The sequence below is a fragment of the Oryzias latipes genome, chromosome 11 (assembly GCF_002234675.1).
Source record: "Oryzias latipes chromosome 11, ASM223467v1".
In the NCBI taxonomy this organism is placed as follows: domain Eukaryota; kingdom Metazoa; phylum Chordata; class Actinopteri; order Beloniformes; family Adrianichthyidae; genus Oryzias; species Oryzias latipes.
Genome location: NC_019869.2, coordinates 10,700,597 through 10,721,789, shown reverse-complemented (window position 1 = coordinate 10,721,789; position 21,193 = coordinate 10,700,597). Strand labels below are relative to the sequence as shown.

Below are 21,193 nucleotides of genomic sequence, written 5' to 3'. Positions count from 1 at the left end.
TGTTGAACACAAATACAAAATGATTTTACATTTCTTACTTTGAACATAAATTTGAACATTTAGAGGCCACTTTTTGCTAAAACCTGTTTTTACATTAGTCATTTATATTGGACAAAGGGGGGGCATTATTCAGTCATTCCTGGAACGGTCCTGTTCAGGTTTTGAACTGGTTCAGACTCTGTGGAGAAGCTTCTGACAAAATGAGACCAATGACCTACTTTTTATTTTTTACTAACCTACATTTTACTGGGAGATGAGAGCTTTCTGTGGACTTGGTTTTTTCCAATCTTTGACAAACTAATTTTTTTTACTCATTTCTAGGTGCAGAAGATTTTTTTTCCTTCAGTTTTATCAAAACAGTGTTGTTGTTTTTAAAAGACAGACCAGAGTGAATGACAAAAACCCAACAACCAAAGCTTATTTGAAACATTTTTATTTAACGCAACTTACAGTCAAGCCAAAGAGTGAGCTATATGAAGTGATACGTATTCACATTATGGTCTAAAAGGGTTTACAGCATATCTTGTGTTCTGTAAGCAAAAGTGTTACCAAAAAAAAATATTAAAAGAAAAAGACAAGCTTACAGGTTCACACACAAGAGGATCAAGGAGCTTTTGCAGTGGATACGAAGAAAAGAATTCAGCAACATGAAGACCCTCACCAACACAGGAATGACAACCAAATCAGTTTTGGCATTTTACGGCTTAAATTAGGGAGAAAAGATGACGTGAATGGAGGGAGGCTTGAACTCATTCAGCTTTGTGCAGTAGGTTTTGCAAATAGACTTCAATCGCTTCCCTTTTCCATGACTCAAAGAGGATGTATTTTCAGAAAGGATGTTTAATCAACTTGAGAGTTCATGAATGATTGTCTTTTCAAAATAAAAGCTCGGTAGTGGACTACAATTCCAGGACAGACTCTACATTCATAAGAGGTAGATGGCATGGCGCTGACGACCAACCATGTGTCCGAGCTGCGTTTCTTCCACGCTTAAGGCTAAATAGAAAGCTCAGCTGTGGTCTGGAGCTCATGTTAGGACAGAAGCGTGGGGGCAGGGTTGGGAACAAGTGCAGATGCAGCATTTTTTTTTTTTTCAATGGCGGCAGAGTCAACAGCTGACTCCGCCCAATAATACATGTCTTCAGAACGAGTGATGGCACCTCACTAGTGAAGAATAAAGGTGTTGCTGTGTGCACAAAGCTGATTGTGACATCCAAACCTCCCTAAAATGGAAACAAATCAAAATGTGTGCGGAGATTATGAAGTACACCGAAGAGGAAAAACGTCAATGCAGCATATATCAGGCTTATGAGGTACTTCATGAATATATATACTTAGATATATAGATAGATATATCAACTTTTATTTTTTTTAGAAAAGCTTTCTAAACTTATTTAATTCTTATACTCCTATTAATAGCACAGAATACCTCGTCAGTTATTTGAATTTTTGCCCAAACCTTAAACGGGCTTTTTTTTTTTTTTACTTTTTTTTTTTTTATTCCTGTCAGGCTGCTTTGAAAGTGCAAAACAAAAATACTGATCGTTAAATGCAGCATCTACACACCAGGTTGCATAACAATAAAAACCATGACTTTTTTTTTCTGTTAAACTGGGTTCGATTTCGTCTGAAGTTGAAAACTTTTGGGCAAACGGAGATATCTGACAATACAGGCACATGTGAAGGAACTGCAAACTCAGTCTGGACTCAATCTGCAGTTTTGTGACCAAAAAAATACAAACCAAAACCTCCCATGACCTTTAGTCGACTGATCTGATGAGTATGATGGGTTTGTTCAAACCTGTATATTCCCTTTGTTAGTCATCCCCGATATAAATGGAGTCTACTGGTAAGAAAAGCAGAACTGAAAAGAGATTTATTGCGAACGGAAAAAAAGCATTTTCAACACTACACTAAAAAACAAAACAGGAAAAGCTGCGTCTACCTTGAACCTCATTTGTGCTGCCAGCCTTTGTACTGTTCCAAACCCAAACGTCAGCCTAATATTATAGTCCTCTTCCATTCAAACCTCCACATCAGCGCCAAGTCAATGACTATTCCGATGGCACATTAAAAACACATCCAGTCATGAAAATGGTGTAAATCCTAAATGATCCACTAAAACATTCTAGTTGTGAAAGATTTGGTCCCCTAAAACTAACCAACTAAAGTGACCAACCACTCCTCCTCCAACAAAAACTGGGCTCTCCAACGATGGCTTGTACTGGTTTGGTCACTACAACAGGGAATTTGCAGCCTTTTCTTAAAAACTTGGGGTATAGTTTAGCACCCAATCATGCTCTGAGGTAGTTAGAATTCTTACCCTTGTAAATGAAAAGCTAGTCATTCTGAGACTTGCTTTAAGAAGGGAAGAAATCTGGCTTGTGTGTTTGGATTCTGTAGGATCTGGTTGCTGGCGTTGGTTTGAAGCTTTGTAACAGTGAGGAGCTCATTTTCCCAAAAAACAAACAAAAACATTCTAACTTTCTTTGACCTGCTGGAGTCTCTGAGGCTTCACTCTGATCATCAACTACTACGTCGTCTTTATTTAATAATGAACTAACCTGGATCGACATTTCTACCTGCATCAAGCTACAGCCACACAGGAAAAGGTGGATTCACCAACATGAAACAACTCGGAACAAATAGGTTTAGAAAAAAACTAGAACGGAAACAAAAAGGATGTTAGCCCATTTTTACAGAGATGCTGCAGGTTCTAGGTAGTTAAGACAATCCAGACGTTCAAAAGCTTCATCTGGTAAAACCAATAACTAGGGGCTCTCCTCAGACATGTTGATATCCTGCTTGAATTTGTGCTCCATAAGGAATAACTAAAGTATGGAGACATGGACATAACATTAAAAAAAAAAAATCCCTCAAAATTAGTCATTTGTGGCAACAAATGTCTTTTTTGCACGTAAATTGGCATCATGTGGCCACAATTTTGTATTTCGTCGCCACAATTTAGCATTTTATTAGCATTTTGAGTGCAAAGGTTAGCATTTGTACGCAAAAACTTGCATTGGATGATAGTAAAACAGTCATTTGTGTGCACAAAATGCTAATTTGAGCACACAAATGATTCATTTGAACAAATCTTTTTAACTGTCATGTCTGGGGCTCCGTAGTGTAGCAATGCAAGTGAGCCTTTTGCACCCCACACTACTGCTAAACACTGGCGGTTATAAATATCATCCATCGAGTGCCACAGCAACACACACACACACACACAAAAAGATCTACAAGAACAAAAGTAATGATGTCAAATTAAGCTATACAAAAATGATGGATGCTTATTGGACGAGCAAAATTACAGCTGACTACAGGAACACGCTTTTTTTAATGGGTTTAAAAAGCCGAGCCTAGGAAAGGGCTTTACAGGACAACGCAGAGGCTGAAGCAAAAACAAACACACTGCTACACAATCATCACATCTATATCATTAGATATAGATTCTACACACAGCTTCTCTCTATAACACTGTGCACAAGAGGGATGCCAGAGCCAGAAAAACAAAGGCTCCTTTGTGCACACGTGAGAAATATTTGAGTGAATCAATTAGCAACGTCAGCTGTAATGTGTCAATTCAGGAATTATTTGAGGAAAACAAATAAAAATGGCAAATTAAAAAAAAAAGTAAAAAGAAGAAGGTAATATACACAAAACACAAAGTTGAGAGTAAATGTACTGGACAGCTAGCTTTTCAAATATTAAACAACCTAAAAAGACAACTTACATTCATATAATCTGAAGCTGGGAAAACAGGCTTAGCTCTACAAACTTTTCTATTTTATTCCTTTTGAAACAAGCTAAAGATTCTCTACAAGAGATGGATAAGCAGCAGACATAAAACGCGCTTAAACAGACCGGAACGTTCAGAGGGGTTGTTCTTTGTTCCTGGTTGAGTCTGAATCACACCAAGAACAACCGCAAAACACTTTGGAAATTTAGCGCCAGGTTCTTTCATAGCATTAGAAATGTAACGAGCAGAAAAGCTGCTCTGAAACATCAGGATAGACAAATTTAGTTTGCCCAGAGTGGAACCTACAGATTTTGGCCAAATGTTAAAAATAAAAATAAAATAAAATCCCAAAAGAGATGTGGATTTTGTCTAAAGGCTCGTTGGAGAGCCAGTTTTCCATAAGGACTTCCACAAACAAACGTATTTGCACAGCCTGGAGCCACATTCATCTCGGCTGCAGTAGAAGATTTTTCTGTAAACATAAAGCCTCTGCTGGCTCTCGATATGTAGGATCTGTGGCATTGGACTCTGGAGGCTTTTACCGAACTAGCATTACATCAAACCTCATCACTTTGCAGGCCGTCAAGAGCCCAAAAACCAAAGCAAATGTTGAGCTCAGGATAGAATTACCCCCATCAAGGTCCTGACAGGACGTCAGTTTGCGCTGAAGCTTTCTTAGCTCAGAAATGGGGAACAATCTGCATGGATATTTACTTCCAGCATCTCAACGCCCCGTTCAAACGGCTGTTTCCATCACATCCATAGCTGCCAGTTTACACAAGCTCAAACAGTTCGTCAACTTTGATCCTCAAACAGGAAAACAGTAGGAAAATAATCTCTTGGATCAGGCCTGGAGCCGGCGCTTTGGCGTTTAAACTGAAAGAACTGGTAATTTTTTTTTAGACCAGAATCACTTTGGTATGAAGAAGAAAACGCAGGACTGCGGTCTGTTGTATCTCACTTTGAAAAACAGTTTAAAGTTAAAAAGAAATGTCTTTAAATTAAAAAAAAATTTAAATTAAAAAAATGGCAGTGAGTTTGTCCACTTAATGTTGTAAATGCATGAATTGCTACAATTCTATGCTTGTTTGTTTAGTGCAAAAGCAACATTGTCAAAAGTTTCATTGCCAAAAAAAAAGAGCATCTGGTACTATATAAGGTGCTGGTGTAAGTAATGTAAAGCAAGAACAACAAACTCTTCCACCTATTAAAATCCACATCAAACTTTACAAGGCATTGTGTTCAATTAGTTTGGGTAAACGGCGTGCGCCACAAATGAAAGAAATCCTTTTGAGAGACAGAAGGTTGCAGGAATTACAAGGATTGGGCTCAACGTCTGCACGGGCCGAGCCGAACAGTGTCATGACGCTAAACATACAACACAACAGTCCTGAATTAGGTTGTTTTTGAACGATCCGCCTAACGGGCATTCCAGGACATTTTGGTGGGAAAGGAACCCGTCACTGGTGGGATACATCAGCTCTGCTTCTGCTCTTAAACTGCTCAGACCCAAAAGGGAGGTCTAATGTTAGTGTGCATAAGAGAAAGAAAAACAAGCAGGGAAAGCACACTTTTCAACACACAATCCTTTTCAAAGAAAAACACACACTTGGTAATCAGTTTTTGGGATAAAAGACAAAAAAAAATAAAATAAAATAAAACATTCAAGGAAATATGAAACCAAGAAAATGCAAATACCATGAAGCGTTTCAAACCCCTACTGTCAACGCGAGACTCAAACCTCGCCAGTCGGATAGCAGGAGTAATTATACAGAAATGGCCAGCGGTGTGATGTTACCATAACACTTAGAACAGGTAACAAGAGGTAGAACACACAACCATTTCCATGCAATTACACCAGCGTCTCACAACAGGGCCGAGCCTCCTGTTAAAAACACACATCGATAAGAACTATACCAAAAATTCTGCAATCAAAAGTGCATCCAATTGTACATGTTGTGACACCAGCACCGATACGAAATATATTTGACATCATAACAGTAAATATCAAGTACACGATTTTCAGAATGCCCCGCAAACACAGTCAGTCGGATTTCTTGTTGCTTTCCAAGTAATGAGTAGAAAGGAGACCTAGAAGTCCCGGGGGCGAAGGGTCCTCCAAATGATGAAGAGTCATTTACACACCCTTGAAGCCCTGTGAGCTAGTCCAGTGAGGAATCAAGGTGGTTTACAGTGAAAACTTTTAGCACCAAAGTTCTTGTTTGTTTTGTTTTTTTAAATGTCCTTTTGTGCTTCTACATGGTTTCCATATTCATCAGGTTTATAATCTTGTTTTGGCTAGGAAAGATTCTGTGTTACAAAAGGATACGCCAAAGCGTTTGGCTAGAAAATCCAAAGTTACCAATGGCCACATAAATACTTCATCTTGTAAGAAAGCCTCAAAGATGCAGAGAAGACAAACTACTAAAACGCTAAAAGAAAGACTGCAACACAGAAAGCCCTGATGTTCTACACCTATTTTACTTTGAAAAATGCGGGATGCTTCACATCAAAATCTCCTCGTTAGAAACGGTGCATAGTGAGAAAATAGACTACTCGCCTTCAACCAAAACTAGTCTCCAGCTTAGTAATAAAACTAATGCAGAATGCACAACATTAATTCGATCACTGAGACTGTAACAGTCTTAGATGACTAGATAGTTGCATTTTATATACAAATAGATCATTTAGATTACGTGGGCAAGTCTCTTAAAAAAGTACTAAAATTTTTCAACAGCCTCCATGGAAAGCTTATTCAAAATATACCTTATCTGCATCATGACTACATAGCAAAAGGATTCAGAAAAAGGTCATTTTTTTGTTTGTTTTTTTGCATAAACCTCAACCCTTTGTGCGATGACCGCAAACTCCAGTCCAGAGGTTGATTTCAAGATTATCGGTCAGTTCAGATCTAAAAACGTTGCAACTCCACCGTACCAAACTGCCTGGATACCGAGAAGCCACACCATTATCCTACCGTGAGATTGCAGAACTTTTTGTTTTTAACTTCTATATACATGATTAGAAGTAGGGTTGAAAAGAAAAACACATGAAAAATGTCTAAAGCAAAAGTCAGCTACATGCATAATCACTTAAAACAAAAGGTTTATATAAAAAAAAAAAAAAAAAAAAAGACTAAAAAGTAAAAGGGAGGCAAAAAGATTTCATCGCATTTCCCTCAGTCAGTTATTTTACATCTCATCAACACTGCTAAAAATATGCGTGTCGCTGTTGGGAACCGGTCCCGGTGAGAATCACTGGTGCATCGTGTTCAGTTCAAAATGATTAAAACAGGAAAAAAAACTGCTGCTTTGTCAGCCGGTGGAACATACCAACTAAAGGTTCTTTCATCGTGTTCGGCTTTAACTGTCCACTGGTACAAGCGCTGAAAACTCAGCCAATCAATTCATAAAGTGAAACAGATGTGACAAAAGAAGGATGGTCTTGATTGGCACACTTCCACACATAATGCCCTACAGAGGAAAACCCTAAAGAAGTCTCATTGCAGTAAGTACTTGTGTTCTAGCTGAAGTACCCATCTTGGTCAGTGCACTTCCATTTGATTGGCTGTCAGAGCTCAAGACCGTCCATTAACACCCTCATTTATTGATTTTTCTTTTCTTTCAAAGCACTAACAACTTAGAGAACCAAATCAGGAAGATTGTGGTGAGTAGCTACACCTATCAGTTCAATAACTACTTTAGCATCCTTTAAGATTCCTTGGTGTCTAGTTTGGCGACTAATAAAAGAATGCAGTCATTCTGAACGTGTGAACTCGTCTGTATCCCGCTACGTGCACCGTAGCAGCCGGCTTGATTTTGGTCAAAGGAAGCGACAGGTCTGGAGGGTGAGAGGATCGGAAACTGAACATGGCAGCGAAGGGAAGTGTGTTCCAGCACTCACAGACCCAGGCTGCGTCCTCTTAGGCAAAGTACATGGTGCGCAGCGTGTCCTGGTGGATCTGAACAGCCTTTGCCAGAGCTTGGTGGTCACGTCCGTTGCTCTGGCCTGATGTATGGCTGCCCTCAGCGCTGAAAGGAAAACACATTTATACAAACTCCATAAGGTTTGTGCACAGATGCGGCCGACAATAGGTCACAAATATGAAATATTTGTGTGTACCTGTCGTGCTCTTTGTCCACCAAATGATAGCGAGCTCGGAAAGCCACCAAATGGGCGTAGTAGGCTGGTGCTGGGATGGAAACCGAGCGAGTGCAGCGCACGTAGGTGTGGCACAGCTGATAAGTGAGGACCTGCAGTTCATCTGATGAGAAGTGGTTGTCGTCCCAAAGCACATGGTAGTGAGACGGCCTACTGGTTCCCTGCAAATAGAGCGCATTGATGAAGGCCTTCCCTCCATCAAACCATGCAGAAACGGAGAGAGCACAGGAAGGGCTTTCATTCAGTTCAGCCATTTTCCGTTGGTCTCTGACCTGAATGCCAGCATGACTGCAAAGGTAGAAGTCAAACTCTGATGGGTGAGTGATTTTGGTGTCCACCGTGGTCCCAGCAGGGATGTTGCCACTTTTCCCAACCTGCAAAACAATCAAAGGATACTTTGCTGAGCTGCAATCACAAAGAATGAAGGGTTCCATTCCAACATCCATCAATACCCTGAGGACTTTTTGGAAACTTGATAAAAGCAAAAACACCTCTTCATTGCAAACACCAGCAAAACTCTACAACACCTTGTGTTTGGGGAAATACTTCCTCAATGTTATTCAAAGGATTTTTGAATCAAACGGACCCTCTCATTCCTGTCCATACAGAAGAGCCGTGTGTGGTGTCTCTTCTGCACAACCACAAAGGTAATACCGGGCTGGTAATCCTTCTCCAGTTTGATGCAAGCCTCTCGGATGGCCAGCAGCTCATGCTGAAGAACCTAAAACAGATGAATGAAAAACATCACAAAGATACTATAAGCAGACACAGTAGAGCTGGGCGATAGGGCCAAAACATATTAAAATCTCTGATTTTTTTTTCATTCCAAGTTCCAAGTTCAAAAATTACACATGACAAATGTTTAACAAAAACTATTTTATTTTAACTTGCTCAAATATGCTCAAACACAGAGTTCTACTAAATACAAGCTGTAAGCATGTTTGTAGATCAATGCAGCTTTGCTCTCTGCTTTTGGCATTTTCCCATTGTCCATTAAGTGTTTTATTCTCTGTGATAAATGCGTTTTTTCTTCTCTTCAGCACAGCTGAAAAATAAAAAAAATGTACCCCCTGTACCCCATGAGTAGAGGGGTGTCAGTCTGACGAGAAGGGAAAGTTGTTGCTTAATTAAAAGTAAATTACAAAGGGTACAGACACCTCTTTAATGTCATCTAACTGTAAACTCAAATTTAAAGGACAGATTTACTAAGCAGAACCGTTGACGTCAGATCTTGAAGAATTTTGCCCCGGGGCTCGTTTAATACCGGGGCTCGGTACCCATCCCTAGGAAAGGGGCACGGTGGAGAACAATCACCAAAGCGGTTGCTTTGCATACAGCCAAAGACATGGTACCCATGTATACCGGGGAGAAGTTGGGGTTTGTTAATTTAATTAAAACCTTAGACCCCAGATATGAGCTGTATTGTTAATCCTTTAGAAAATGCTGCTACTCTCAAGGTGAATGTTTGTCTACTTTTAGTCTAGACTACAAAGTGTGACTGAAAATACAGCTGGGACTTTGATTCCAAGAGTGTGTTCATTTATTTACTATTCATCCCAGAAATGGAGGTTACATTTGTCTTCCGTTTCATTAAATAAAAGCAAAATTTGCTTTAAGTTAGGCCTGGGTAGAAAAAATTGATTGAATGAATTACTTCAAATTTTTTGTTACGGGCGATTTCAAAAATAACTAAATTGAGTTTTGTGTAATGGCGCATTTTTGGCTCCCCAGAGCTTCCGTAGCGTTAGTTTCACACAGCGGTATGGCCAGCGACAAACAACATCATACCACCAGAAAACAGCAAGCGACAACATGGCTAGCGGTGAGAGTGGAACGTTTGTTCCCAAGAAAGGAATAAAATCATCTGTTGCTTGGAACTGGTTAGTTTGCTGCCACAGACGTGTGGCAGCAACATCTGTGCCCCCCCACGCTGCAACATTTGCCTAAAGCCCATCGCAGTCAAAGGCTCTCACTCACTTTAGCGAGGCACGCCTATACAGTTAGTTCATTAGTTAGATAGTTAGTTGTTACTGTTATTTGTTAATAAAGAATACTGCGTTGTAATTATTACTTGTACTGGTCTTCATTTGAGACACGGCTGCCAGAGGATTTTTGGGAAAAGAAAATCTGGATTTTCCCAAAAATAAATCGTCCATAACAACAAATTTGAAAAAATCAATAAAATCAATTTATCGCCCAGCCCTAAGACACAAAATTCAAAGTTTTATGGTCAATCCTTTACAAGCATTACCTGGTTGAACTGGCCCTCAGAGATGCCATCTCGATAGTAAATGATCCGAGTGGGCTTGAAGCGTGTGGACTTGTAGAACTGGATCAGCAGCTCCCTCACCATGTTGGCCAGGTCTTGGATGATATCTTGGCGGTGCTGCTGCACTCGCACTGTGGCACAGTATCGACTGGGATGAGCATCCATGCTACCAACCACCTACAGAGCAGGAAAATAAGCTTTAAACGTCAATTTAAGCAGTGTACTGTAGATTATTCATGGAACTACAGACAACAACTTCAATAAATACGCTTTCAAAGCTGCTGTACAATTATAGTTGGTCAAGCAGGAGCAAACTACTGGTCACCTTGGAGCAACAGTCATTTTGGACATAATTATGAAAGGGAAAAACTAATAATAGCAGTGACATTTACATGATCTAGTAAATTAGTAAAAGATGAATTTGAATGTCACCCACAGCAGCAATGGAAGGTTTCTTTCCATCTCCAGCAGGGGGATGAGTCACATCTGAACCCAGGAAAATCACAGGCTGCTGGAAAACCATGGGCCTGGAAACGGAGGAGGCAAAAGCTCCAAACATTAAAACACAGCATGGAGTATTTTTAAGCCTCAAAAGAGTAAGAACAAAAGGCAAAATACACATTTTACTGAGGAACGAGTTAAAATGAGTCGTCACTTTACCTGCCCTGAGGGAGGAGGATGTTGTTGACTCCACCCAGCTTGACATTGATCTTCAAGCAGAGGTTGGAGAGAGTCTGGGGTGTGGTCTTCTGCACATTTTTGACCTGCACACACTGAGTCGCCATTCCAAGTACTGTATCCCCGACACGCTTCACCTCAGCTAGGAAATACACAACGTCAGAAAGATGTAAGGAATACTTTTTTTTTGCATCATAATTAGTGTACACCTGTTTAATGATCCCTTTAGAAAGACACACACCATGAGGGGCTCCACCTTTTCTTTTTACATCATAGTCCATTTAAACTAATATTAACTCATTTTAGCTTGTTAATTCCAGTAAGTTAAAAAATATATATTTTTCCATGGGGAATTCTACCACTTTAAATCCATAACATTACTTTTAACCACAAATCTTCTCTTTCATGTTGAACTGAACAGTTACATTAATAAAAAAAACCTGATCTTTTTAAAATACAAATCTACCTTTGACCAATTATGCATCGTTATAATCTTACACAAAACCGGATGTAAGAAAATTGCATCCATGTCCAACTCAGTGGGAGTGAAGAGAGTTCGCTCTGAGACTGGAGGGTCGTGAGTTCAATTCTCCTCTAAAAGATGGGACCCAATGCCTCCCTGCACCACATTCAGCATTAAAAGAGTTGGATTGGGGGGTTTAACCAACAAATGGTTCTGTCTGGGGCTCACTGCTCCCCCAGGGGATGGATCAAATGCAGGGAACAGATAAGCGGGACTTTAACTTACCATAGACGGGTGTCTTTCCAGGGAGGATGACCACCACCAGCTGAAGTCCCTGGTAAGTGTACTTGAGGTGTCTGAACATGGGCTCCACGCTGTCTGCTCCCTGGGCGTACTTGCAGAAGCATGGCTGACCTTGGATGGGCATCCCAGCATCGCGAGAGATCTTCCTTAGCTGATCAGTAAAAGCTCTGAGGAATAAAGACAGAAAATGGTTCAATATTTAAAAAGCCTTTGGACTCCGTTAAGCTTCAAATGAGAATCTACCTCGTCCAGCAAAGAAAAACATTTACTGTCAACAAAAACTTGAGCGTTTTAACCTCAAAAACTCTTCTTGTTTTTTTTGTTGTTAATTTAAAATTTTAAAGATTTCCATAACTTAAGACTACATAAAATAAATAAACCCCTTGATGCCTGAATTAATGTCCTGCTATGGAAAAAATAAAAAATAATTTTGCTTTCATGCAAATGCTCGATTAAAGTAGATTTGGAGCCGAAGTATCCTTATTATCAGTATCTTGATCCATATTTGCATCAATAGGCGTCAAGGGATTAAAGGGTCATTACCAATCAGTGCACTGTGAGAATCAGCTACACAAATCCTACAAGCACTCCCACTCCCACAAAGCCTCACAGACAGAACTGGACTGGATGCACAAGCAAAAACTGACTAACAGGACTTTTCTTAAAGCTCCAGAGTTTTGGGATTTGTTTCAGAAATCTCCGATAAAACAAAGATTTTGAGCTTTGTGCATTTCAAATCCGGCTGCAGAATATTTTGAGAAAAAATTTTTTTTAATCTCATTTTGAAAGTTTTAATTATTCTTTTTAAAACGTATAGCAGTAACTTTTGCTCCATATTGTTCCGCATTCACATCTTCGAGTGTTGGAGCTTAAAGTGCACCACATCATCTCGACCACACATGCTCCAATCGTGTTTATGAGTGGATTTTCATCAAACCAGTTTGGTGGGACACAAACATGACTTTTGAAGAGGATGCAGACACATCGTGAGAATGCGACTCACTTGAGTAGGAGTTCAGTGCACTGTCTCTGTGGGGCAAAGCAGGCGATGGCCCACACTTTGATCTCGATGCCAGTGTGGAACTGCTTGTTCCTCATGTCCCACACCCCCTGAATCGGTGTGGCGATTGCCTTGTTCTGCAAATTTAACAGCAGCATGTTTTTATTTTTCAGTGCTCAAAAAAAATGAAGACCACAACACAGACGTGCAGATCATCAGACGTACCCTGCCGCCGTACAGTATTGAAGGTGCTTGCAGGACGCGGCCGTTCACTTCAGTCATTTCATCTCGAACCATCACTCCAAACTCACGAACGTATGGGTCAGTGTTAAAGTTGGCGCTCCTCATCTAGAGACAAAAGAAAAAGGGATAATAAGTATCTCACTAAATGCCTTTATCAGGTTAACCATGAGCTGCAATTCATTTACAACTTCTATAGATTTATTGAAATGCAATATTTGGAAAAGGACCGATAGAGTAGATATTTTAACCCTCGTCATCTGGACCCCACAAGATAGCACAAGGGTTAAAAGGCAGCGTTCTTAAAGAAGCTGTTACACTTTGACAAATAACTTTTACTTCAGGAACACTCAGATGTATTTGCATCTGACAAACTCATTTGCCATTTGGGTTTTTGGTTAGATTGCATTTTATTTCTGCCAACATTTTGTTTTTCAAACTGTCATGACTGAATTAAATTTCCATCTTGGCATAGTTTCTTCAGACAAAAAATTTGAAAGGCATATGAAACTTTCAATTTTCTCAAGATGATGCTAAAGTGGCTTAATAGCTTCAAACTTTTGTTTTTTTTAGATCTGTTTCAATTTATGATATTTTTCAGGAACACAGATGTTTGTGTTGGTATTTCTCACCAGTTTGCTGATCTCATCCTGGCGGTCTGGTGCTGACCGGGCTGTGGCACGGATCATAGTGGAAGTCTGATTGTCTGTCAGCTTTTTGATGCAGCGCTGCCCTGCCACAATGTTACAAACCTAAACAGAGAATCCATTGTCATGTTTCTTGAAATGTTTCTTGGGTTTCAGAAAGTGAAACAGCAAAGACCAAAGGTAGATCTTACCTCTAGGGGGAGGTAGGTGTGCTTTTGCTCTTGTCCCACCTGTAAACATGGAAGGTGGGGATATCGCAGAATGAGCTTGTATTTGTCTTTAAAATACTGGGCTACTGTGCATTCGATTGTTTGGCCATTCTCCTGTTGCAAGGGGAACCTAGTGAGTAGGAGGAGAAAAACACAGCATTTGTTTTTATTAGCACTAGGAGACTTCTTTGCTGGATTCAAAAGTTCCATCTTATTTCTGTTTTTACAGGTGCAAGTTTTTCTGTTCATCCTGTCCTGTTATTCTCCTACACATGGTGCTCTAAGCACAACAGAGCAGCTTAAATGTCTGGGTTCAAATGATGGAAAAAGTACAGAGAATTTACGTTTGGTGGCTGGCTGGTCTTCTGGTAACGTTGCAAACTCTGTACTTCCTCTTCATCTGTCCACAGTGAGTTATCTCAACCTTGAGGCCTAAAAATGAGAAAAGCATTTAAAAACTGATAAATAATTGAAATGCTGATTATTTAAGTTTGTTTTAATAATGCTTTTTAGTTTATAACAAGAAAATAAGAAACGGATTAACTAATGAATTTAGCAAACATGAACTGAACGTTTTTTGGATTATAACTGAAGCTTTCTTACCTTTAATTTCTTTAGTAAATTTGACTCGTTGAGAGTCTGTTAAAGGCTTCTGTTGTTCTTCAATGCTCTTAAAATCCAAAACTTCACACATGAACTCGATTACAGGCTGAGCTTTGTAGAAAGCTGTGGCTGAAACTGCAAAAAAAAAATAAAGCAACCATACCGATGTAAGACAAACAGAAACAACTTTACTAAGCAGCTTTTGTCAAAGTGATATGATGCAGACTTTACCGTCGATGTTGAGCATCATTTTCCACAGGGAGGGCCTGACCGACTGATGGAAACCAAACCACACTTCTCTGCCACCTCCCAGAGGGTTTGAGCAAGCTTCTGAAGGAGTAAAGAAAGACCGCCCAACAGGGGTATACCTAAAAGACAACAGTCGGTGATAAGACGTCTGGTAAGGAGAGGTTTAAAGTCCCACTCTGATCATCTCCGTTTTCAAACGGTTCTGAACCAAGATGGAAACGGTTTCCTTTCAAAAGGCTTGTTGCATAGAACTGAAGTGCACCATGTGGCGCTCAGTGTGCCGTCACTGCTTCAGCAGCTCTTTGAGCACGGCTCTTTAAATTAGGATTGTGCCGTTTTCAGTTAAAATCAATAAACCTGTATGGTTTTCTAGGACAGTTTCTCCAGAGAAGCAGGAGTTGATTAGAAATGTGCCTCTCTGACGTGACTGGGACTATTGGCGTGGAGCAACCCCGCCTCCATTTTCCCTCCCGGTTGCTGAGAGCTCTCTGTTTTCAGGCTCTCCTGCCACCTGCTCCTCCCCCATTTGAGCTTACTATTATTTATACATTTTCTCAATCATCAGAAAATGTTAAAAACACCAGTTTCATCAGATTGGGTCTTGAACACAAACTCATGGCACATTATTTAAAAAAACTAAATTCAGATTTGATATATTCAGCTGACTTTCCTGTAGTGTGCTTGTGGCATCTTGTTTAATCCTAATCAAGAAGTGATAATCTTAACTAATTCCATGAGGAAACAGGCAGCGGCTGTGCACTGCTTAGGCATCATTTGGCCACATAAGAGAGCTAGACCAAAACAGGAAATGGCGATCCTTCCAACAACAATTAGAGACCTACCTCATAGAAGGCAAATGTCTCATGACCACATCCAAGGCTTGGATAGTCTCAAAGGGAACACTGGGAAGCCGCCCTGACAGAGCTTCGTGCAGAGCTTGCAGGCTAACGCAAGACACCCATTTGATGGCAACTTTAAAACTGCGGTCTTTGCCTTCGCCTGGAATAGTCACCTCCAGCTCCACCTACATGGTTCATACAAAATGCCACTGCTGAGACATTTTAACATTGAGAGGAAATCGTTTCAACTATAATGTAAACAACAAACCTTTTCTCTGCCTATGGGCAAAGCCATGGCAGTGTAGAGGTTCTTTCGCCCGTCGTACACCGGCTTCCGGTCCCCAAAGATCTGAGTTTTAAAGTGCTGGACCATGTGCTCCACAATTTCTCTGCAGACAAATTAGGCGAGTCAAGACAATCCCCATAAAATTACACACAATTCTGATGAGAGTTTAAAAAAAAGCAGACTTTGAACTCACCGATTCACCCTTCTGGGGCATTTTTCAGGTTTGATGTCTATGTCGTAATGGTAAACCTCCAATTTTGGGATTTCCATCTCAAAGAAATTGGCCTGGAGCTTGATTGTCCTGCCCATGGTGCCAAAGTCTGGCCGTGATGGCGGCTTGAACACATATTCTGGCACTGGGGAAGATGGGGGCTCTACAAAAAACAACAACAACAACAACAACAAAAAACGCAACAGTTGAAACAACATTATTACTACACACACAAAGTGAAAATGTGCTTTACGGCCCTGAGGTAAGTTTGCAAGAACCAGTTTGAAAGCAGGAACAAGCAACGGCTTGCATCTGCATGCATGTAAACATTTTGTGACCATAAGACTCCAGAGGAAATGGGAGCTTGACGTTGCATACCAAATCAAAAAACGGCCAACAACAGGTCAATCATAAACTTTAAAAGCTCTCGTACACCAGACAGTGTCACAAAAATATGTTAAATGCTCAAAAGAAACACAAAATAAATGCCTTTTAGAACATTTAGAAAAGAACACTGTCCTGTTTTTTTCCCGAGGTGGATTCTAGGAGTGTTGTCTAGTGCCGTGTTTTTCAACCAGTGTGCTGGGAAATTGCCCCCATTAACTGATCTAAAAACATTTCCCATCTCCAGGATATCAGCTCTGGGTTCATCCAGACAGGCCCTGATAAAACACTGAGTAGTTAGGAATATGAAAGATCATATAATACTTTTTTCTTTGTGTTTATTTAATTAAGACATTTTGATAAGAATAACGGTATCGCGATTTAGCTGCAGCTAAAGCTGTTTTAGGAAAAGTCCCGCCCCTTTAACTGTCTCCACCAATCATTCTTGGAGGCTCAATCACACGTCATCAGTCTGACCAATCAAAAGTGGTTAAAGGCTTCACTTCCTTGTTCCAATTCTGCTCATAAAGTTGCTCAGTTCTAACAAAAAATACCAGCTAAATCTCGTCTTTATCAGTGTAGCTTTCCACAGAATCCGGTATCAGACCGTGGAACAAGTGAGCAAAACTATGAAGCTCAGAGACGCTAGTCTGTCTGGGTTCGGCGGCTATTTGCACTACATCTCCCATGATCCATTGGGTTAAAGTGACAGCATCTCAGCGTACAATGAGTCTTACCTGTTACACGTCTTGAAAACCACAACGAACACACAAACAGTTTTTAAATCTTGTAACTTAACTTTTATTACATCTTTTAGAAGCTGCAACTTCCTGCTTTTTCTGCCACAATTATCATAAAAATGCATGTGAGATAGCGGAGGGGCTATAGATCAATACTGACTATGAGTTTCTCCTTTTTTTTTTGGATGCTGGTGTGCCGCGGGATTTTTGTCAAGGTTAACGTGTGCCGTGGCTCAAAAAAGCTTGAAAAACACTGGTCTAGTGATCAGTACCTGTAAAGTTATTATCAAAACAGGAGTATCTTGTATAGCCTTGCCTTTTTGGTGTCAATTTGACGCATTATGTTGTTAAACCCAAATCCCTAAACAGTTTTTGTAGGAGAAGCATTTGACTTTATTTATGGAGAGATAATACTTCAGTGCCTAAAGAAAACATTTGCAGTACGAACGTTCAAAACCCTATGAGATGTGAAAATGTCCCTTTTTAGAAACTGTACTTAATTAATGTCATGAACACCACTGCAAAAGTAACAATAATCATGTTTTGCAGTGAAATTCAAAAGAATTCACTTGGTTCATTTTAGGAGGTCTCACTTGCTTATCACTTTTACAGTACCACAGCCCATAATCAAGGAAGTCTTATCAACTTACACACAGAAGGTATTAAACAAGCTGGCAATCTCACACAACAGAAGACACCCAAACCCCTGTAAATAGCCCCCCACTGCAGCATTTTTTCCTAAAGTTTTAGCTTACCGCCAAAAACCTGTTCTATGAGCTTCGCTCATCTACCAGCTTGATAGGTTTTCCCCCCTCCTGACTATGTAAACAAAAAAAACATTTAGATATATTTGTTTTCTACATGAGAAAATTAATGATTAAAAAACAACCATTTAGCTTTGACAAATAGCTTTTATTCTGATAAGAACTCATTTATTTAGACGAGATCTACATTCTTTTCCTCATTCCTTCTCTCTCCAAACTACCAGAAGCACATGAACGACGATTGGTGACAAATTCTGAATCTTCTGCAGCATCTCTAAATATTTAAGTATTATTATAACAAATTGGGAGCTTAAAACTTAAAATATTACGATCCAGGAGGCTACTGGGTTTGTTAGAATCAAACACTTTGTAATACGTTTTAAATATTAAAATGTTAAATACAAACAATTATATATACTTGGTTCTAAACGGTTAATGAAATAAATTTGAACTTGATAAACACAAGATTGAGTGATCTGTTATTTTAACCTTCGATGGCAACGTTTTTGTTCAACAACGTCAGTGTCATTTCAGTTAAATAAAATAGTTATTTTTATATCTAAATTTACATCAAGTGTAATAAGTATAGTGTTAGATTGAGGAACAGATCATGGCGTGGCCACCCGTTATCACGTTAATTTTAATAGAGACGAATATAAATAGACATTTTTTTCTATTTATCACTACCCAAACAAACGTGTGCTTTGCTAAATGGTTGTTAAACTTAAAAAATATATATATTCACGAAGGTATTAGTAGAATTTTTGTGGGAAACCAAAGCGCCATGCAAGCTAACCCGGCTAGCAGTTGCTGTAATTTAGCTAAGCTCGTTGAGCGAGTGAGGATTCTTTGTCACAACATATGTGGGTATTTATTAACAATTTTTCAAATAAAACAAAACTGAATGGTTTTTCACTAACTGTTGTTGCCATGTGTTACAACAATGCAGAGAACGCGTCTGTTTTTGTCATTTTCTTAAGCCGCATCTTTTAGCCGATGCTAACGGTAGCTTACCTCCTCCAGCAGGATACATTTTGTCGACTTTTTGTAGCGTTTGTTGTGGACGTACAGATGCTCCACTTTACAAAGGCGGAGCTGTGGCCAAACTCATGCGTAGACAACAAGTATCTATGCGCCCAATAAAAAAATGAGAAAACTAAGGTAAAAAATAAAGCTTTTTAGTCAGCCCAGTGGTAAATATTTGGAGTCGCTCATCCTCGGCAGGACCCCATCCCCCTACCACACAAACGGGAGAAGCAGAGAGTAAACAGAAATCAGAAGCGCGGACCAAGAGAACTCCCTGCCGTGTACTTCCGCTTTAAGCCGCATTGGCCAGCTCAAACATGGGACATTCTTTGCTTTGGCTCTACAAAACGCACAATTAAACCTAATTCCAGGTTATGTAAATGTTATATGTTTAAAAATGTGTTTTACTGCGATCATTTCACATGAGGTAAATTTATCAAAATAAACGTAGCAAGGCAATGAAAAAAAGTCGACGAAGATTCTTTGATGCCTTTATATCCATAGATATGACTAATTACCGACAGTTAGTCTTTCTTTACAGACATAAAGAGTAAGAAAAAAAGATATAAAGAAAACAGAAACTTTTTATAGTAAGTTCAAAGAGTTAAAGTATGATCAGTAAATATCAGTAAACATATCTTAAAGTTATTTTTGGTGTTTTGTTATTTTTGTTTATTTATTTATACTAAAAACAATTATTTATTTAACTGAGTGAACGACTTCCAGTCATATTATGACCATGAATGAGTGAGAGTTATAACATTATCTGTGAAACTGCGATCGAAAGATTCATGTCGATTAAATTAGAGTATGTCGATCTTTAGTGACGTCAGAGGTCAATTCAAATTCTCTGCTTCAAAATTTCGATTTGTATTTGCAGTCTAAAGAACGACAAATTACCAAACATATGTCACTATTAACTTATTCTTTTTTTTTTTTATAAAAGCACAGAGGCTACATTTTGCTACAGGCAAAAAAAGAAGGAAAAAAGGGGGAATAAACCGGAAACAGATAAGTAAAGATGGGTAAGTATTTCCGGGGTATTTGTAGCTGATTTTTTTTTTTTACTACGAACATTTTTTTTCTTTGTTTTGTTTTTTCAAAGTTATTTATTTATATATAAACAAAGTTAGGGTAAGCACACGTTTTAAATGCGCATACAAGAAAACAACTAGAATAAAATCAAGATAATAAAATTACAAGAGTTTTGAAATATTTAGATAAATTTCTGTAATTTTCTTTTTTTTTGTTTCAAATGCATTTAGGACACTTAAAATAAACAGAAAAAAGAATTTAAAAAAGATACTAAACAAAGGGCTGTTTTCCCTTTACAGAAATAGACCTAACAATAACATTTTTGTTTGTAATATGAGGGTCTATGTACTACATGCCTTGCTTTTAACAAAAAGCTAAACCATTTGCTGGAATCACAATGTTGGCCTTGAACAGCTTAGTAAAAAGCAATTTTTTTTTTTTGGAATTGACGTTGAAGCAAAAATTTAAGAACATTACAATACAAATGCAGCTAAAATAAAATAGTATTGTATAAATTCAACAGGTCTCCTTTAACCCTGCAAAGCAATATATTTCTCCCATTTTTTTTGTTTCTTCATCTTGTATGTTTGTATATTGCGTTATTATAGCACCAGTACTTGCTGTGAGTGAAGGCCGCCCTCCCTCGGTGACTTGACGTTTGAGTTCGTGCTTCAGTAGATTATAAGGGTTACAACCGTGAGTGTATTTTACCCACGCACAGAAAAGAGAAGTCAGATGATGAGAAGGTTTTTTTGTTTTTGTTTTGTTAGTGATCAGTAGATTGCAGTACCCGGGTTTCTCCATTTGTGTGCGCTGTTCACCACTGAAAGGGGGTTAATGCCCGACCATAGATCTGCCTTATTCATTTTAACGTTAAGAATACATTTTTTTTGTTCAGCAAATTTATGTTTATTTGTTGAATAAATGGTTCGACTATATTAATTTTTCAGAAAATCTTCCGGGAAAATAATATTTAAGCAGTGAAACGTTTTTATTAAATAAAGACAAAGAAAACAAACATGTATTGTTTTTTTTAAGGATAAACAAAATGAAAAAATTCTAAATAAGTGCATTTGACTATGAATAAATGAACAGAATAATGTTTTGTTTGTTTAAATAACATGCATCAATAAAAGTCGGTTAACATAATCGGTTTTATCTTCTGCAGGAGCATTTTTGATAACCTCTGATGAATTTACAACACTTTAATTGCTCTGCTTGATTGAAAGAATTAAAATCATAACAATGTAGACCCGAACCCGTATGGTTTCCCCCTTCTTAAGGAAGCTGGCTGAGGACATTGGGTGTAGCTGTGTGTGCGCGCACCCTGGCCAATGGAACCAG

At 38.9% G+C, this 21,193-nt stretch overlaps 1 protein-coding gene across 2 annotated transcripts in view; it reads right to left on the bottom strand.

Moving 5' to 3' along the window:
* LOC101156100 (protein argonaute-2) overlaps positions 1 to 19,077 on the bottom strand; it is a 36,645-nt gene extending 17,568 nt beyond the window's left edge. Inside the window, exons 1-19 of one of the 2 annotated variants that reach the window (XM_020707117.2) lie at positions 18,803 to 19,077; positions 15,883 to 16,063; positions 15,672 to 15,792; positions 15,407 to 15,588; positions 14,547 to 14,683; positions 14,316 to 14,450; positions 14,057 to 14,144; positions 13,695 to 13,842; positions 13,489 to 13,608; positions 12,842 to 12,964; positions 12,620 to 12,753; positions 11,599 to 11,783; positions 10,833 to 10,992; positions 10,609 to 10,699; positions 10,155 to 10,349; positions 8,490 to 8,624; positions 8,176 to 8,277; positions 7,865 to 8,064; positions 7,646 to 7,773 (exon numbers count right to left, since the gene is read on the bottom strand). In XM_020707117.2, the coding sequence (XP_020562776.1) occupies positions 7,665 to 7,773; positions 7,865 to 8,064; positions 8,176 to 8,277; positions 8,490 to 8,624; positions 10,155 to 10,349; positions 10,609 to 10,699; positions 10,833 to 10,992; positions 11,599 to 11,783; positions 12,620 to 12,753; positions 12,842 to 12,964; positions 13,489 to 13,608; positions 13,695 to 13,842; positions 14,057 to 14,144; positions 14,316 to 14,450; positions 14,547 to 14,683; positions 15,407 to 15,588; positions 15,672 to 15,792; positions 15,883 to 16,063; positions 18,803 to 18,821 (2,565 nt within the window). In that variant the 5' untranslated portion in view covers positions 18,822 to 19,077 and the 3' untranslated portion in view covers positions 7,646 to 7,664. Of the gene's footprint in view, positions 1 to 417; positions 7,774 to 7,864; positions 8,065 to 8,175; positions 8,278 to 8,489; positions 8,625 to 10,154; positions 10,350 to 10,608; positions 10,700 to 10,832; positions 10,993 to 11,598; positions 11,784 to 12,619; positions 12,754 to 12,841; positions 12,965 to 13,488; positions 13,609 to 13,694; positions 13,843 to 14,056; positions 14,145 to 14,315; positions 14,451 to 14,546; positions 14,684 to 15,406; positions 15,589 to 15,671; positions 15,793 to 15,882; positions 16,064 to 18,802 lie in introns of those variants that run through there. The other variant, XM_004073835.4, reaches the window with a different exon arrangement.
* Positions 19,078 to 21,193: the final 2,116 nt, after the last annotated feature.